The 17078-nt window shown below is 39.5% G+C and overlaps 1 protein-coding gene and 1 non-coding gene across 3 annotated transcripts; both read right to left on the bottom strand.

Annotated features, from left to right (window-relative positions):
* Positions 1-7275: 7275 nt before the first annotated feature.
* Positions 7276-16236, bottom strand: RBMX (RNA binding motif protein X-linked). Of its 2 annotated transcripts, XM_012556828.2 has the most exons (11): positions 16093-16236; positions 14812-14941; positions 14509-14615; positions 13692-13863; positions 13121-13273; positions 12516-12630; positions 12296-12421; positions 12126-12208; positions 10288-11499; positions 9331-9414; positions 7276-8523 (listed from the first exon to the last, which is right to left on the bottom strand). In XM_012556828.2, the coding sequence occupies exons 2-9, from the start codon at positions 14918-14920 to the stop codon at positions 11189-11191; spliced, it is 1176 nt and encodes a 391-aa protein (XP_012412282.1). In that variant the 5' UTR covers positions 14921-14941; positions 16093-16236; the 3' UTR covers positions 7276-8523; positions 9331-9414; positions 10288-11188. The 2 variants fall into 2 exon arrangements, with proteins under 2 accessions (XP_012412282.1, XP_023591246.1); XM_023735478.1 differs by having other exon boundaries at positions 9331-11499.
* Positions 14696-14767, bottom strand: LOC111821364 (small nucleolar RNA SNORD61). The gene has a single exon (XR_002824794.1). It is a non-coding gene; the product is annotated as a small nucleolar RNA SNORD61 (small nucleolar RNA).
* Positions 16237-17078: the final 842 nt, after the last annotated feature.

Genomic DNA, 17078 nt, shown 5'->3' with positions numbered 1-17078 from the left:
GAGGGTTGATATGTTGTGGGGTTGTTAACCAATGTCATAAAACAACATGTGTACTACTGTTTCATGAGAAACTATTTGTTCTGTAAGCCTTCACCTTAAGTACAATAAAAAATTAATTAATTTTTAAAAAAATATCTAGAGGGAAGAGAGCCGTGGTGGTGCAATGGTTAAGCACGAGAATGCTAAACAAATGGTTGGTGGTTCGAACCCACCAGTGGCTCCATGGGACAAAAGACCTGCCAATCTGCTCCCATAGAGATTTCAGCCTAGGAAACCCTATGGGGTAGTTCTACTGTGTCTTATAAGGTTGCTGCTATGAGTCCGAATCGACTCAACAGCACACAATAACAAGGGGGCTAGAAAGAAAACTGATAAAATTATGAAAATTGGGAAATGGGAGAATTTATTTCTTATATTGTTAGACATGGAAGGAACATTAACAAATATCTAATCCAGTAATGTTCGAAGTTTGGCTGCAGAATCCATTCTTAAAACAAAAATGTATGTAGAAACCCAGTATGTATTGGTTAATGTGGTGAGGGGCAGAATTTTTAAAAAATGTGTAGTGCAGTGATTGCCTAGATACTCAATAAACATTTCTTTTAAAAACATATTTGTTGAATAAATGAGTGAGTATATTGGAAGGATGTCAACTAGTTTGTAGAATCAACAAAAAGACTTGCAAAGACGACTCGCAAATTTTGGTGGGGATGTCACGTTAGAGGAATCCTTGTGCACTGCTGGTGGGACTGCAGACCACTGCAGCCATTCGGGAGAACAAACTGCAAGTGCTCGAATTATACACATACCTATGACCCAGGAATATGGATCACATCCCAGAGAAATTTCACTCAAGATGGGTACATGTTCCAAAAAAAATTCCCAAAGCTCCATACAGGGGCGTGTCCAAGCATGTTCATCACATGTTTCTGGTGGTGGAAAGTTAGAGGCAACCTTTGTCCATCACTGGGAGAGTGGATAGGCAAGAAAAGAAAACATAGTGTATCCAGGGGTGGATTACCTAATAAACAAGGTAAGCACAATGCTTACCTTGCTTACCAGATCATCTGTAGTGAACAATTTCACATACTTTGACCACATCAAAGATTTTGCCTTTGGGTATGGCTGGCATCTGTCTCTCTCCCAATCCCACAGCACCTTCCTACAGAATAAAAGCCTCTTTTGAAATTTACGATCCCTGACGGGGCAGATAACCCAGTAAGCAAGATAAGCATGATTTCTTGCGCTTACTTACTCATCAATGTGGTGAAACCCATGTGAAATTGTTCACTACATATGAGTAAGCACAGGTAAGCCCATACTTACTTTACTTATTGGATAATTCACCCCTGGTGGATGCACACCATGGAATGCTATGCTACAGTTAGAAGCAACAGACTAACATATATTTGGACCATGGGTAAATCTTCAAAACATAGTGATGAGAAGTCATTAAGAAACAGAATGAGCTATAAAACACAGTATCATTTACGTAAATTAAAAATACATGCGTATAAAACATCGATAAACACATTAGAATGATTGCGGGGGGGGGAGGGGTGAATGGAAGTGGGCATGGGGACAAAAAGTTAAAATGAGAAAGGCCCTGTGTGGACTAATCACAATATTGTACCAAAAACTGAGGAGTATGATTAATTTAGCTTTCTACACTTAGGTCCAAAAGATGCCTCCCTGCCCACTCCCCCAAAAGGGAAGAAAATTAGGTTTGTAGAGGGGACTTTCAGTCCTTGAGAAGATGATGATCTAACATCAAGTGTTGGCTCCCTCTCCCAATCCGTAACCTGAAAATGACACAGAAGAGGAAGCTTGGTGGATAATAATAAACTCTTAATACTTACGCATTTACCATGTGCCAGGCACTATTAACTTATTTAATCTTCCCAGCTGTGCCATGAAATAGTTACATAGTTACCAGCTGGTTACACAGTTACAGCTGGTTAAGTGATTTGTCCATAGCTGGTAATGCTGGAGCTGGAATTTGAACTCAGGTAGTCTAAACTGAAAAATACCTAGAGAGACTGGAGTGAGTCTAGGGTAGAGATAGCAGTCGGGGGGTGACCTAAAATGGAAGAGAGGCGGGTGCTATGGGCAGAGGAGACGCTTGGGGAGAGTTTTCTAATTTTGCCCTCTTATGGAAAGACCATTTCCCCATCTCATCACCAGGGCAAGACGGAAACACAGCAGTGCCATGCCAGCTGGAGGTGGAAGGGTTGCGTTGAGGCAGCAGTGGAGCCCAACTGGAATGGGGAGCATATGACAGCGTGCACAGGCACACAGGCCAAGAATTTCCCAGCACACACACAATGAAACCCCATACCTTGAACTAGTAAACCTATATCCTCAAGGCAGGAATCCAGACAAGCTTTCTTGAAGAATCTGACTAGCCCAAGAGAAAAAACCTAAAGATAATGACATCAGGGGATCCCCAACAAACGGCCCGCACAGTGAAACTCCAAGTCAACAAGCTTCATCCATGCACAATTTACAAATTATTTGCAAATATTTTAATCTCCTACTCTTAATCATGAGCACAAAGAATTTAGTCATTTGAGGAAAGCCTCTAGCCCCTAACCCAATCAGTAACAGCCTCTAACATAGAAGATGAAGTTTGAATAGAAAAAAACAACAGCAACGATAACTTCAAGGGAGAAAACTTTTTAAAAAAATTAATATTCTTAAAAAAATTAATATTCTTAGAGAAGGGACTGTAAAGCTACAGTAGTCAAAAGAACCAAGGTAATTCCATGGAGGAAAGGGTAGGGTTTTTTCTTTGCCACTTTTTTTAATAATTCATTTTATTTTTGTTGTTGTTGAGAATATACACAGCAGAACATACACCAATTCAACAATTTGTACATGTACAACTCAAAGACACTGATAACATTGAGTTGTGCAACCATTCTCACCCTCCTTTTCTGAATTGTTCCTTCCTGGTTAACGTAAACTCACTGTCCCCTAAGTTTCCTATCTAATCTTTCAATTTGATCCCATATAGATAGTTCTTTAAAACAGCACAATGCTCAAGGCAGACATTCTTTACTAGTTAAGCTAAACTACTATTTGGTTTAAAGAATTCAGGGGATATTTTTGGTTCAAGGTTTAAGGTTTAAAGATTATCTCAGGGCAATAGCTTCAGGGTTTAAGAAAGGGTAGTCTTTTTAATTTTAATAAATGATGCTGGAACAAATGGATATCCATATTTAAAAAATAGATTTCAGCTCCTATCTTACCTCACATCAAAAAAAAAATGTAATTCAAAATGGATTCTAGATCTAATATGAAAGTTAAAACTACAAAACTTCTACAAAAGATAGGAAAAATTCTTCATGACCTTGGGGTAGACAAGTTTCTTTGACAGTTCACAGAAAGCAATAACCATTAAAGTTTTTGATAAACCAGACCTCTTTTGTTCATCAAGAAAAATAAAAAATGAACAGACAAGACACAGACTCGGAGAAAATATTCACAACACATGTATGACAAAGGAGTTGTAGCCAGAATATATAAATTTTCTACCACACAATATTAAAAAGACAAATAATTCAATTTTTTAATAGAAAAAGAGACTTGGACACTTTATGAAAGAAGATATACAAATGGCTAGTAAGCACATGAAAGGCTGCCCAACTAAATGTAGTGTGAGATACTGGATTGAATTCCCGAACAGAAAAAAGCACATTAGGGGAAAAACTGTGAAATCTGAATAAAGTCTGGAGTTTAGTTAATAGTAATGTGCCTATGTTGATCTCTTGTTTTAACAAATATACCATAGTTATGTAAGATATTAAAATTAAGGTGAACTAGGTAAAGGCTATCTGGGAAGTCTATAGTGTCTTTAAGGAGCCCTGGAGGGGAAAACAGTTCAGTGCTCTGCTTTTAATCGAAAGATTGGCGGTTCAAACCCACCTAGCGGTTCCAAGGGAGAAAGACCTGATGATGTTTCCATAAAGATTGCAGCCAAGAAACCCTATGCGGGCAGTTATACTTTGTCACATGGGGTCAGTATGAGTCAAAAATAATTCGATGGCACCCAACAACAACATAGTATCTTTGTAACTTTTCTGAATATTTAAAATTATCCCAAAATAAAGTTTGAAGGTTTTTGTTTTAACAAATGGATATCCATTTGTTCCAGCATCATTTATTAAAATTAAAAAGACTACCCTTTCTTAAACCCTGAATAATGTTTTCGCAGAAAAAGACCAGACTTAATGGTCTGAGACTGGAGAAACCCTTGAAGCCATGGCCCCCGGACGCTCTGTTAACCCAGAACTAAAACCATTCGCAAAACCCACTCTTTAGACAAAGATTGGACTGGACTATAAAACCGAAAACGATACTCATGAAGAGTGTGCTTCTTGGTTCAAGCAGATACTTGAGACCAAGTGGGCAGCTCCTGTCCAGAGGCAGAATGAGAAGGCAGGAAGGGACAGGAGCTGATTGGACGGACACGGGAAACCCGGGGTGGAAAGGGGGAGTGTGCTTTCACATTATAGGGATTGCAACTAGTGTCACATAACAATATGTGTATAAAATTTTGTATGAGAAATTAACTTGAGGTGTAAACTTTCACTTAAAATTTTAAGTTTTTCACAATTTTAAAAAATCGTTCAAAAATATTTTCAGTGAAGGTTTACACAGCAGTTTAGGTTTCCATTCAACAATTTCTACACGTTGTTCAGTGACATTGGTTACATCTCTCACAATGCGTGAACATTCTCATTATTTCTGTTGAGTCGTTTTGTTTCCATTAATCTAGTTTCCCTGCCCCCTTACATTCTCATCTTTGTTTTAAAATAACTGTTGACCGTTTGGTCTCATATAGGTGATTTTTTAAAGGAGCACAGTACTTACAGGTGATATCATTTTGGGAGCCAATCTGTTATTTAGCTACAAAGTGACCTCAGCGTTTTAGGGTTTAGTGTTCAGCAGGAAAAGAGCGTATTAAAACCACAGTGTGATACTATTACACCACTCATTAGATAGGTTAAAGTGAAACAGATCAACAGCAAATGTTGGAAAGGATGGTGTGGAGCAACCAGAACTCTCATACATTGCTAAGAGCATAAAATGATACAACCACTTACTATTTGGCAGTTTCTTGAAAATTAAACAATATATCCATCACCCTATCACCTCATCAATTCCACTCCAAGATTTTTCTCCGAAAGAAATGTGTATGTCCACAAAAAGGCTTGTAAAAGAAAGTTCATAGCAGTATTATTCATTATAGCCAAAACCTGTGTACACCCCAGAAGTCCGTCAACAGAATGGATAAGCTATGGTATATTCACACATTCAAATTCTACTCTGCAATAAAAAGGAACTGATACATGCAACTCTACACAGATTCATCTCAAAAACATGCTGACTGAAAGAAGCCAGACACAGAAAACTACATTAATGAGAACTCAGTTTATCGCAAGCATTAAAACATGTGAAGGAGCCCTGGTGGGGAAGTGGTTAAGCACTCGGCTACTAACTGAAAGGTCAGTAGTTTGAACCCACCAGCCGTTCCGCAGGAGAAAGACGTGGGGCAGTCTGCTTCTGTACAATTAGTCTTAGAAACCCTACGGGGCAGTTCTACTCTGTTCTATAGGGTCGCTATGAGTCAAAATCGACTCAACAGCAATTAGTTTTTTGTTTTGCAGGGGCGTGGTATTAAAATCCGCAGAAATATCCTATGGAGCCCTGGTGGCGAAGTAGTTAAGAACTCAGGCTGCTAACCAAAAGGTTGGCGTTCAAACCCACCAGCCGCTCCTTGGAAACCCTATGGGTCAGTTCTACTCTGTCCTATAGGGTCGCTGAGTTGGAATGAACTGATAGAAACCAGATCAGTGTTCCTTCTCTGGAGGTGGGAGATGGGCTATTGACTAGGAAGAGGCAAGAAGTAACTTCCTGGAGTGACAGATCTATTGTCTTCACAGGATTGTGGGTTAGATGAGTGTATTTTTCAAAAGCGATCAAACTGTACATTTGAGACTTACCCATTTCATCGTGTATAAATACTTCATTTAGCAATGTTTAAGTGCTCATCATCTTTATTCATCAGGGAAATACAAAGTAAAACCACAGTGAGGTACAAGGCACCCATGAGAATGGCTAAATTCAAAAATAGCAAATATTGCTGAGGGTGTGGAGTAACCAGAACCCTCACACACTGTCAGTTAAGTAGCATCAGATGTTACTCTGGAAAAATGTCTGGCAATTTCTTTTAAAACCGAAGTCAACTATCCTATGATCCACCAATTTCACACCTGTTTTCAACTCTCAATAATTGTGTCCAAAGACTTGTACAAGAATATTGATAGCAACTTTATTCGTAATAGCCAAAAACTAGGAAAAGTCCAGGTTTCCATCAATGAACTGTACTCTACTGAGCAATTAAAATGCAACGAACTGATAAATACATGGCTGATTCTCCAAAGCATCTTAAAGAAGCCTTGCACAAGGCTACATACTGTATGATTGTTTATATTATGTTCTAGAACATGCAAACCTTATCTATGAAAATTAAAAAACCCAGAATAGTGCTAGTTTCTGGGGAATGAGGGCAGGAATTGTCTGAGAACGGAAAGAGAAAACTTTCTGGGGTGATGACAATGTTCTCTATCTTGAGGGCATGCATCTATCAAATCTCATGGAATGGTATGCTGAGTATTTATATGCTGAGTATTTAAATTGAAAATCCATAAATATTGAACTTGACACTATTTCTCAGGGAAGTTTCATGCATGTTAACTTCATGGATGTTTCTCTGGAACAATTAGTGTTGGAAACAGCATACGGGATACCATCCTAATGCTCAGCTACATTCCTTTCCCATGTGATTTCAATTCATCTGCTAGCAAATGAATGTCAGACGTGCACAGAAAAAAATTCAAGGACAGAAATACACATGCTGTTGGTTTCAACAGCATCACTGAAGGAATTTGTGCAAAGCATCTGGGACTCACTGCCAAAACTGAGGGGTTACTGACCTGTTCCCAAGAGGTAAACAGAAAATAAGAGTAAAAGCACTACACAGATCCTTGGTATTTTTGCCTTATTTCCTTGGTGTTAACCGCTCCCACTGAATTTTTAGGAGAAAACTGAAAAGGCCACTTCAGTGACTCTGGACGTCCCCTGATTAAGGAAGCAGGGCATCAGAATTGTAGGGTTTTTTTGGGGGGGTGGGGAGGGTAAAGTCATGTGGAAAACTCATTTAAAAGGCTAATTCCTAATTTTGTAGAAAAAAGACATTTCCACAAAAAATGCATATTAAGTTTTATTGTTTCAAATACAAAACATTCCAAAAGGAGAAAAGTTGACTTATTAATACCTAAGTTCTTGTTATGTTTGAATATTAAACATTCCATTTCTTTTACAACCAGTATTATGTTGGAAGACTCACGACCCACTCTGACCAATGGGAGCCGAGTGAAGTCTGCTAGATCAGTAAACTCGTCAAACAGCTGTTTGGTCATTTAAGCATACTCAGTATGAATGCAGTATTCATGATATTTACTGCGATCCATCTATATGTTCTACACTATCTTCAAGATATCTAAATAAGGTCCTCAGACTTACCGACCCAAGCAATTAGATTATGGAAAAGGCTAATGGTTAATACCCTCAGTTTGTGGTTAATTAGAAACGTGTCAAATGAGGGTTAAAATTTTTGGATTATTTTCCTCAACTGCAAATGTTAAACATGATAGTACTGCTGTAACTCCTACACAAAAATTAGCACAAATTGAGCTGGTTTCTCTAACTCAACCCAAATCTTTTTTTTTTTTTTTTTAATTTTTTTATTGTATTTTAGATGACCAAAATCTTTTTGACATTAGCTTTTATACTATTGGCTCTAGTCTCAAAAGCAGTAAGGTACCTGGGTTTGTTTCCAAGATAAAAGGTGGGGGGGTGAAGTAGGTTTACAGAAACAACACAGTGCCAAGTGGCCTGAATAGTAGCTGTTACGAGTTTTAAGTGTGCCTGATAATTTTAAGCAATGTTTCTAGTTGTTACTTTAGCTTCCAGACATTACTCTTCCCTACAAGTTTTTGTCTGACAACTAAACCCTGCTTCTGGATACACTAACAAAAAATGTTTCATTTCACTTACTGACACTGTACTGGATAGCTATTGCTTATGCTTTTCATTCTTCTAAGTCCACTTTGTGATTATTCTCAGTGATAATTAAGAAGTTCTAAATTGCAGGGTGTCCCTATGGCTTTAAACAAAATGAAAGCCAGAGCTGTAAAAATCTGTCAAGAACTTCCTGACCACCTCCACTTACCAATTTCCTTAATCATTTCCCTTTCTCCATTTGGTCAATTACTTACTTTAAGTAATTATCACTCCCCTAGTTAAGGGTGCTACTAACCAACACGGACTGCCTTCCCTCAGATCCTTGGGAACCCTTGAAGACAAAATCTACTGCCTGCACCAAACCAACTGATGAGGACTGCTAACGCAACTGGTGTAATTATTGACCGTCAGCATTCTTCTGCTTCCACAACTCTGAAAAATGAAGAGCATGGGGTCAGATCACAAGATAGTCACTGGTGCATACTGAATATTACTCCCCACTCTTACCTAATATACATAACTGCTATTTGGAAACAAAATATTTGCTTTCAAGTGCAAACTCTAAAAAGCACCATAAATGCCCATTACAGTTCCTATAAGCACCAAGTTGGTAGTAGTATACACTATGTGTCATTACGCGAACAAAATTAAGTTACTCAAACTGGGAACGTGGTAGCAGTGCACAGGAACAGGTACTGGTAATAATGAAAATGTCCTTTTACACAATGCATGGGAGTGCAAGCTTGCTCACATACCAAAAATGCTAAGTGTATAGCCCCTGTGAAGGGATCAATTACATACAAACGGATATTAGGAAGCTTCATATTTTTAATAGCACTTTTGAGCCACTAACAGAAATGTGATTATGATACTAGGTATACATGATAGGTGATACATATTACATCACTTCCTCGTAATTTCATCTTCATAATCAGGGACGGATTACCCAATAAGCAAGGTACACTCCCAGGCTTACTTGTGCTTGCTAATCTGTAAAGCACAATTTCATCTGTTTTATACCATGTCAAAGATGTGGTGAAACCTATGTGAAATTGTGCACTAGAGATTAGTAAACAGAAGCCCATGCGTACCTTGCTTACTGGCTAGTCCACCCCTGCTCATAATCCATGAGTTAGGTAATATCCTCCCTCTTACAGATTAAGTGAGCATCAGAAATAACTTGCCACGGTGGCAAAGCTACAATAATGGAACTGGTGAAGGCCACTGCCATCAACTTACCTTAGCATTTGATTTCTCTTGCCGCCGGCTTTATCTAGTGAATAAATCAGCACTCCCATGACCATAATGACCATAATCCTCAACCTGTAAAAACAGATAACCAGTTATCTCTCTTAAGGAAATTCTTCATAACTTGCCTATAACTGCCCTCTTTTCCAGAAGAAAAGGCAAGTTCAGACTTGCAGTTTTATGTATTTCATGTTCTACTACTTCTCTTAAGTGGTGGAAGATTCACTGGCTTGGGATGGACTGGAATGGCTTAAATGGTTAAGTTGCATGGCTTATGGATTGTCATTCTGTTCCAATGGTGCACTGCCATGTTAAATCCATAAGTTGAACGGACAAAACTTATTTGAAGGAATAAGTGCAGTATAAGGATTTTTAGTTGGAGGTCTTCAAGTTTACTATATTCAAGAGCATCTTTTTCAACTTCATGGCTGGACCTGGGTCATGTTGCCTCAGGTTTTGTTTTAAAGACCACTTGCAATAGATTTTCTCCATACAGTGTAGTTTCATAGAACTAAAAACAAGTCAGGCATCCAACTAAATGTCAAGTTTGCAATGGCTTACAAGAGTAGAGAGGGGGACCCCAAAGTTAAGCCATTTCCTGTTATTGACTAAAAGACTAAATTTGAAAAATGTTCAAATATATGAAGCATGTTTAAAGGTCTTCCATCAAAGTCTTTTAAAAAAAAAAAAACAAGCACCCCCTCCCAACCCCAGATCGCTATTGATAAACAACAGCTGTATTAAGGCCTTTGTCATACATGCTTAAAAAAAATCCAAGTGTTGAATTTGGAGGACTTCTAATATGCTATTGAACATCTGTTTTTCCAAGTTTTTTTAATCTAGAAAGCATTTCCATTGCCATGACGTACAGTATGTTTCACTGTACTATGAGGAAGGTAATTGTGTTCAATTTCGACTTAGACGGAAAAACTAGTTTGCTTTGCTTACCATCTTTGCTGTTTCACAGGCATTTGATGCTTTAAATCTGATGTGGAATGCTGATAGATTCACTTTTTAGAAGTCATAAGCCTTTGAGAAGTTGGAGATAACTTCATTGCTTATCTATTTTCTCCTTTGCAATCAAGCTGTTCCTTTAAAAGTGAGACACTACAGAGTTGCAAAAATTTGAAACAGTAAGAGCAAGCATCGTTTGCAGCTTCATGGTTGGTTTTGGCCAAACTTTTTATTTAGTATTCTGTAGTTGTTTAACACACACTTAAATGGTCTTATTGGGGGAGGGGGAAAGGGGAGGTTCTTGCAGATTCCCAAGGAAATGTCAGAAAGGCAAAATACGGCCAGCATTATCCACTGCTTTTTGGGTTTACTGGGTGAATAGCACTTTCCTTATGTAAGCCTCTATCTCAGGTGTTTCGCATTGAGAACACTGAGATTTCAGTTTGAAGGTACCCTGAAACCTAAGAGTAGCAAACCCAACCACCCTTCTAATATCTAGCTTGTTTGTGTAGGCAGAATGAGTCATCTCTCCATTTTAGATGGCTAGATGTTTGTGGAAGATCTTAGTATTGCTTGCCTTATTTATTGGGAAGAATCATAGGAAGTGGCCTTTAGGGACACTTAAGAGAATAACAACACTAGTACACAAGTCAAGTCTTACACATTTAACATTTGCTTGTTGAAAGCAATGTCATAAAAATCAAATAAAATTAAACATGTTTTACTTTTTTCCTCACCAGAACATAAAAATTAAGGAGGAGAACTTAACAGGAAAATTTTTAAAAGTAACACAATTTTTCCTTTTAGTAGTCCTTGGGTAGTTATGACAGAACAGGTTTCCACTTTTTGTTTTGTTTCTTTGAACAGGGATTTTGGTCCAAAGTTTTGTTTGTTTTTAGTATCTGCTTCTGCCTCCCCCTCTATCAGATCGGCTTCCTCCACGGCCACCACCTCTTGGTGCTCCGCGGCTTGAACTGCTGTAGGAATCACGTGGAGGAGGGTACCCCCTTTCCATAGAAGGGGGAAGCCCTCTTTCTTGTCTGCCAACCCGATCACGGCCACTTGAGTAGAGATCACTTCGGCTGCTTGAGTAACTGTCTCGACTTCCACCATATCCGTCACGTGAGCTGCTGTAATCATCATAGCGACTGCTTCCACCATAAGATGGCGGGGGCCCTCGTGTAGGTGGAGCACTACGTGAGTTACCTGCAGGGTCAATGGTCAGGTAATATGGCAACACTATAAATTGTATATATACAACATTTAAATCTGAATTTACAGAATTCTTGTATTAAACGTTTACTTTCTCAACTGGGAAGTTTTAAACTCTGCCATTGCTGGCCAAAACAGGGATTTGCTCCTCTGCTGAGATACGGAAATGGATTGATTTTAATGTTTGTTTGAAAAGACTGAAGACGGTGTGTATTTCAAGAGGATATTCCAGACAGCTTGTTATTTTAGAGTAGAAACTCAGCCACTTTCCAGTGATAAGTTGCAATTTTGAACTGTAGACTTTCCTTCATATTGCAATGGTAAACATCTGATCTTGTTAATAAAATTTTTAAATTGTATTTTCACTGTTGGGGGAAAACACATAAGGCTGCCAATTTAAGCAAGCAAAATCCCCTCCAAAGCAAGCAAACAGCCTCAAAAAAAAAACTTAGAAAAGAACAAAAGCCCCTCACAAAACTAGGAAAAGCCCAGCTGATAAATTTACCCTCTAGAAAGCAAGCAAACGTCCCTTTTATAGCAAGCACCACACAGCCTAATAACTGGCTCATGACCCTAAAGTCAAGCTGGTGATGTTCCAAGACCCTCAACCAGTATCTTACCATAACTCTCATAGGAGTCTCTGTAGGAACCTCCACTTGGATGATCTGAATAGTCACGGTCACGACCATAGCCATCTCTATCACTAAAAAAGAAAAAGTCTCTTAAGTCCCAGAGCATCAGGTTTTACAGCAATACTGACAAATCAAGCTGTGGAAGCACAAGGACTTACCTATAGCCTCTGGATGGATAGTCATCACGTGAACTGGAATGACCATAATCACGGTATGTATAATCTCTTGGTGGTGGCGCATAATCTCTTGTATCACGAGAACTTGGGTAATCTCTGCTGGAATAGCTACAGAAACAAAAGTAATTTGATTCATGGTTTCATGAGCTCCCCTTCAACCTTAATTACCAATGAGAAGAAAACAACTAAACTTTTCTTTTACCTGTCTTTAGTAGAATATCCATCATCTCTTGGGGACAAATAAACATCTCTACGAGAGGGCAGGGGTTCCCTTCGTGGTGGGCCTCCATAACTATCTCTTCCACGTGACACAGGAGCTTAAAGAAAAGAAATCATCTTAAAAATATACTCAAAGAGAAAAATTAAAATCAGAATTTACGTTCAGGCTCTGTGCATGTAGAAATTTTTGAAATGGTGTATCTTTGGCTATGTGTATTTTCACCAAAAAAAAAAAAGGTTGAGAAGTTAGAGGGTTGACATGCTGTGGGGTTGTTAACCAATGTCATAAAACAATGTGTACTACTGTTTCATGAAAAACTATTTGTTCTGTAAGCCTTCACCTGAAAGTACAATTAAAAAAACTTTTAAAAAAAGAATTTTACGTTCAGGCTATGTGTTGATTCAACATGGGGCTAGAGCAAAAAATTTTCTTCTCTAAAATGTTTATTTCCAACCTGTACCTAAATTCTTTTCAAGGTTCGTGAATTGCCAAGTCCATGAATTAGTTCTAAACATCATTTTTAGGATTTGCCTCAATTATTTCTTGTACTATACTGGTAGGACAAATTGTTATAAATGGAACTTTACCTCTTCCTCCCATTCCACTGCTGCTGCGAACTGGTCCTGAAGGGGCAGATCGTTTAGGAGGAGGACCTCCACTTCGTGGTGGTGGTCCTCTCTTAACTGGAAGTGGTCCTCTGGAAGAACTCATGTTAAAATTCATGGAATAGCCACCATCATCTGTATTAGAAGAGAAAGGACAAGTATGTTAAAACTCAAAAGAACCAAAAAGCTATAAAAGTTCTCTTTCTTATGGAAAGAATTATGGCCATAATTTGTTCAGTTGGGGAGTCCAGCTTTAATTTTCACTTGTACATGATTAAGTATGAAGTCATAAAGACTAGTAACAAAACTGCAGTTAGTCTTAAAAATTACTTGGATGAAAAATACAAATTGGTCCATTTTTATAGGCCCATCACCTTTGCCTACTGAAAGGAAATTTTCTTTAACCTTTTCCTACAAAATGAACTACTTGGATACACAATATTGTCCCCATTCTTGAACACTTTAACTTATGGTAGATAAACTGTTGACCTAAGCATACGTTTTGCAGTTCCCTAACCTATACACCAAACCCGGGGTCCACCCAAGTCATTACCCATGTGACCCCCACGGGAAGGTGGTCCCCTGGTTCCTCCACTTCCTCCTCTTCCACCTCTAAGACCTCTCGGAGGGCCTCTGCTTCTTGGAGGTGGAGGGGGTCCACGTCTACCACTTTCAAATGTTGGTTTAGTGGCTTGTTCCACTTTGATGGCTTTTCCATCTAGGGACTAAAAAAATAAAAACATCAGAATCGTTAATTGTATCAAAATGAAAAAGAACTTGCAGATCCATCATGCACTGACACCAAATTGTTCTTCAAGATACAGTTACAAAATACTCTACCCAAAAGGTAAACTTCATTCAGTCTAGGAAAAAAGTTTAAAGTGTACTGTTACTCAGGTAAAAACTTTTCCATTTACCTTAAATGCTTACTGTCTTTCAAACTGATACTGACTACAATCTTTCTCTAAAAGGGAGTCCTGATGCTTTAAACCGGAACACAAGGTGACTCCACTGAACTACTGTTAGGTAAAATTTAAAACAAAGCCAGGCAGGGATCAACTTATCAAAATAACCGGAAACATTATCAAATCAGTTTATGGATCCCAAGATAAACTATTGCCACCTAACAGTCTATACTGAGAAACTCTTGTTAAAATAATCCATAACTTCGGCTACGAAGTTTTGCTCCAAAATCACAGAATACTCTTCAGCTTATTGCTACAAAGGGCTTTGGTAGGAGGGCTCTAGAAATATATACACTCAAAAACTTATCAATTCAAGAGCTGCTCTGGACCAAACTGCTAACTAAGAATATACTGTAGGCTATTTTACACACTAGGAAATATGGTATCATTATGCAGTATTATCACCTTTCCATTCATATCTCTGGCTGCATCTTTAGCATCTGCCGGGCTTTCAAAGGTGACAAAAGCAAATCCTCTTGATTTGTTGGTTTCACGGTCTTTCATCAAGAGCACTAAAAAATAGTTCGGGGGCAGGAGGAAACAGTGTTAACTCTAGTTCAAATGAAATAACAAAACACACTCTGTAACAAGGAAGCTCAGAACTTCTTAGAGGACAAGATACATTATCATTTCAGTTGATCAATGCAATCAAATTCATCATGGCTCACTTTATCACAATAGCCCAGCATATACTTTCAGACAATTTACCTTCCACAATTCGTCCATATTTGCCAAATACTGCCTCAAGGGCTTTCTCATTTGTTTCTGTATTGAGCCCGCCAATGAAGAGCTTTCCCGGACGATCGGCTTCAACCATTTTTCCCCGTGGGGTGAGTATCTGTTGAAAAAAAGATAGGATTAACCTTTCTGGAGAAGTTTATCAGAAGTGTGTACAGTGGTGCATTTTTTATTTGTTTCACCAAAACCATTACCTCTAAATTACCAAAGTTACCAGATAGCAATGTTTTCGAAGGCCAAGCCAACCCAGAAAAGCAACTAAAATTAAGTTAGCTTAGTAATAATGTAATTTACCTTAACCTGGTTAACAGGGTCAACTTAAAGTTTTGCAATTATCTTTAATCTCCCTTGGCTGTTTTAAATCAATTAACAGCAATTCAATTCTTGGAGGGGGGAGAAAAAAAAATCAAGCTTTACTTTGAAACCTAGATTTTCGTTGCCTTAAGACTCGATTACTTACCACACCCCAGTTACCCTAATGATGGGGTTTTTAAAGTCTAGCGACTCATTCAAGGTCACAGGGCAGACGCAGGACCTTAACATCAAGCCTTCTTCCAAGGCCTCTTTAGGGTTCCCTAGTACATCTAAGTAGAGAACTAAAGTTTGAGCCAAGTGCTGCCTCCCCCCTCATCAGTTTCCGCGCCCCGCCAAAAAGATTACTAAAAATACCTGACTAAAAAGAAACTAAGCGGCAACACGGTTTCATATTAAATAACGGGACGTGGAAGCGCACATTCTACACTGCACGACTGCGGCAGAACCTAATTAAAACCCGTCATTAAAAACCGCGTGGAGAAGACAAAATGGCGACACTTGGATCCCGCCCAGAACAATCGGCATCGATGAGACGAGGAACTTTTACCACCCGGAGAAAACTGGAAAAATGTAAAGAGCTTCCGCTCCGAGGCCGCCCACGAACAAGGACCCGGCACAAAGTCCTCATGCCCATCCTTAGCGCCAGCGCCATCCCAACGCAGGGACGGCGGTGGCGCGGGCTCTCCTCGTCCCGCTCCAGCCTCCAAGCCCCAACCTCCGCCACCATTACCGCAGGCAGCATTCCAAAAGTGCTCGAGGCATACAAGGAGACGGACCCCCTAGTTTGTTTTCTTTCGACCCTCTCGGTTCTATGAAATAGCTTGGCGCCTCTGGGTTCTAAAATGGCGCCCGCCGGCCCCATCTCCAGGGAGATAATCCCACGTTCTAAAGTGACACTTGGATATGAACGACGGACTAGAAAAAGGATGTACATACTACAGAGGTGACGACCGTTTCAGGCTCCTACCAGCTCGCCGACAGGCGCTTTGTAGCGACTCAGCACGAGGGCGATTACCGGGTCGAGGACGGAACGGGAAGCTGCAAGCACTACTGCGCAACGAGGGCGAACAAAGGAGACAGCAAACTTTATAGTGCCCGGGAACGAGGCTGAAGGACCCGGATGGAAACCGAGCTCAGAATTTGAAACGCAAAGGGAGGGGAGCGGTTCCCAGCCTCCCCATTGGCCGAATCCTTTGTCACTCACTCCTCGCTCCTCCCCTTTCCCCAGGCCCTCTGCGTTCCGGCGGGCGCCCTTTTCTAACCGTTTTCCCTTCCCCCACCCGGCTGCATAGCGCGCGCTTTTGCTTTCCGCTAAGAGGGTATAGAGGCCTCATTAATAAACAACTGACTTGTATTGAGCGTTCTAGTGAGCCAGACACGGCGTTAACTCTTAATTCTCACAACAATGTGATGAGGGCAAGATACACCTCCTCTCCCAATTTTGCAGGAGTGGAAAACGAAGTTAGGTCATAAAATACATTTCCAAAATTAACTTTAAACTAGAATTTTTAATAAATGGAGGAAATTCTCATAAACGCCAGGTGAGGGGGGAAAAAAAATCGTACAAAACAGCATACGGATACTTCATTCATGTATAACAATTACGGAACACCTAAAAGGCAGGCTCTGGGCGAGGCGGTGAGGATACAATCCAGAAAAAACCGGACCAGGACAAGGCGCCTCGTGGATAAGGTTGTCCAGATTTAGCTAACAAAAACACAGGACGCTCAATAAAGTTTGAATTTCAAAGAAACAACAAATAATTTTTGTATAAGTGTGTCGCAAATATCATACATCCAAACAAAATTCGCTGTGCCACAAAATATCACAATTAACAAGTAAACACAGTAATTTCAGGCTGTAATTAGTGCTGGGGAGAACGTAAACTAGGTGCTTTGATGGACAATGTTAGGGAGACCAAA

This window comes from Trichechus manatus, unplaced genomic scaffold (assembly GCF_000243295.1).
Source record: "Trichechus manatus latirostris isolate Lorelei unplaced genomic scaffold, TriManLat1.0 scaffold00079, whole genome shotgun sequence".
Taxonomy (NCBI): domain Eukaryota; kingdom Metazoa; phylum Chordata; class Mammalia; order Sirenia; family Trichechidae; genus Trichechus; species Trichechus manatus.
Note: the sequence above shows the minus strand (reverse complement) of the source record. Positions and strands in the feature narration are given on the sequence as shown.

Excerpts from the sequence above, each read along its gene's own strand:
- RBMX (XM_023735478.1), bottom strand. The coding sequence starts at position 14,920 with ATGGTTGAAGCCGATCGTCCGGGAAAGCTCTTCATTGGCGGGCTCAAT. Across the intron at positions 12,631-13,120 it reads CAGTGGAATGGGAGGAAGAG|CTCCTGTGTCACGTGGAAGA; the intron begins GTAAAGTTCCAT and ends CTTTTCTTTAAG. Across the intron at positions 12,209-12,295 it reads TATCCATCCAGAGGCTATAG|TGATAGAGATGGCTATGGTC; the intron begins GTAAGTCCTTGT and ends TTTCTTTTTTAG.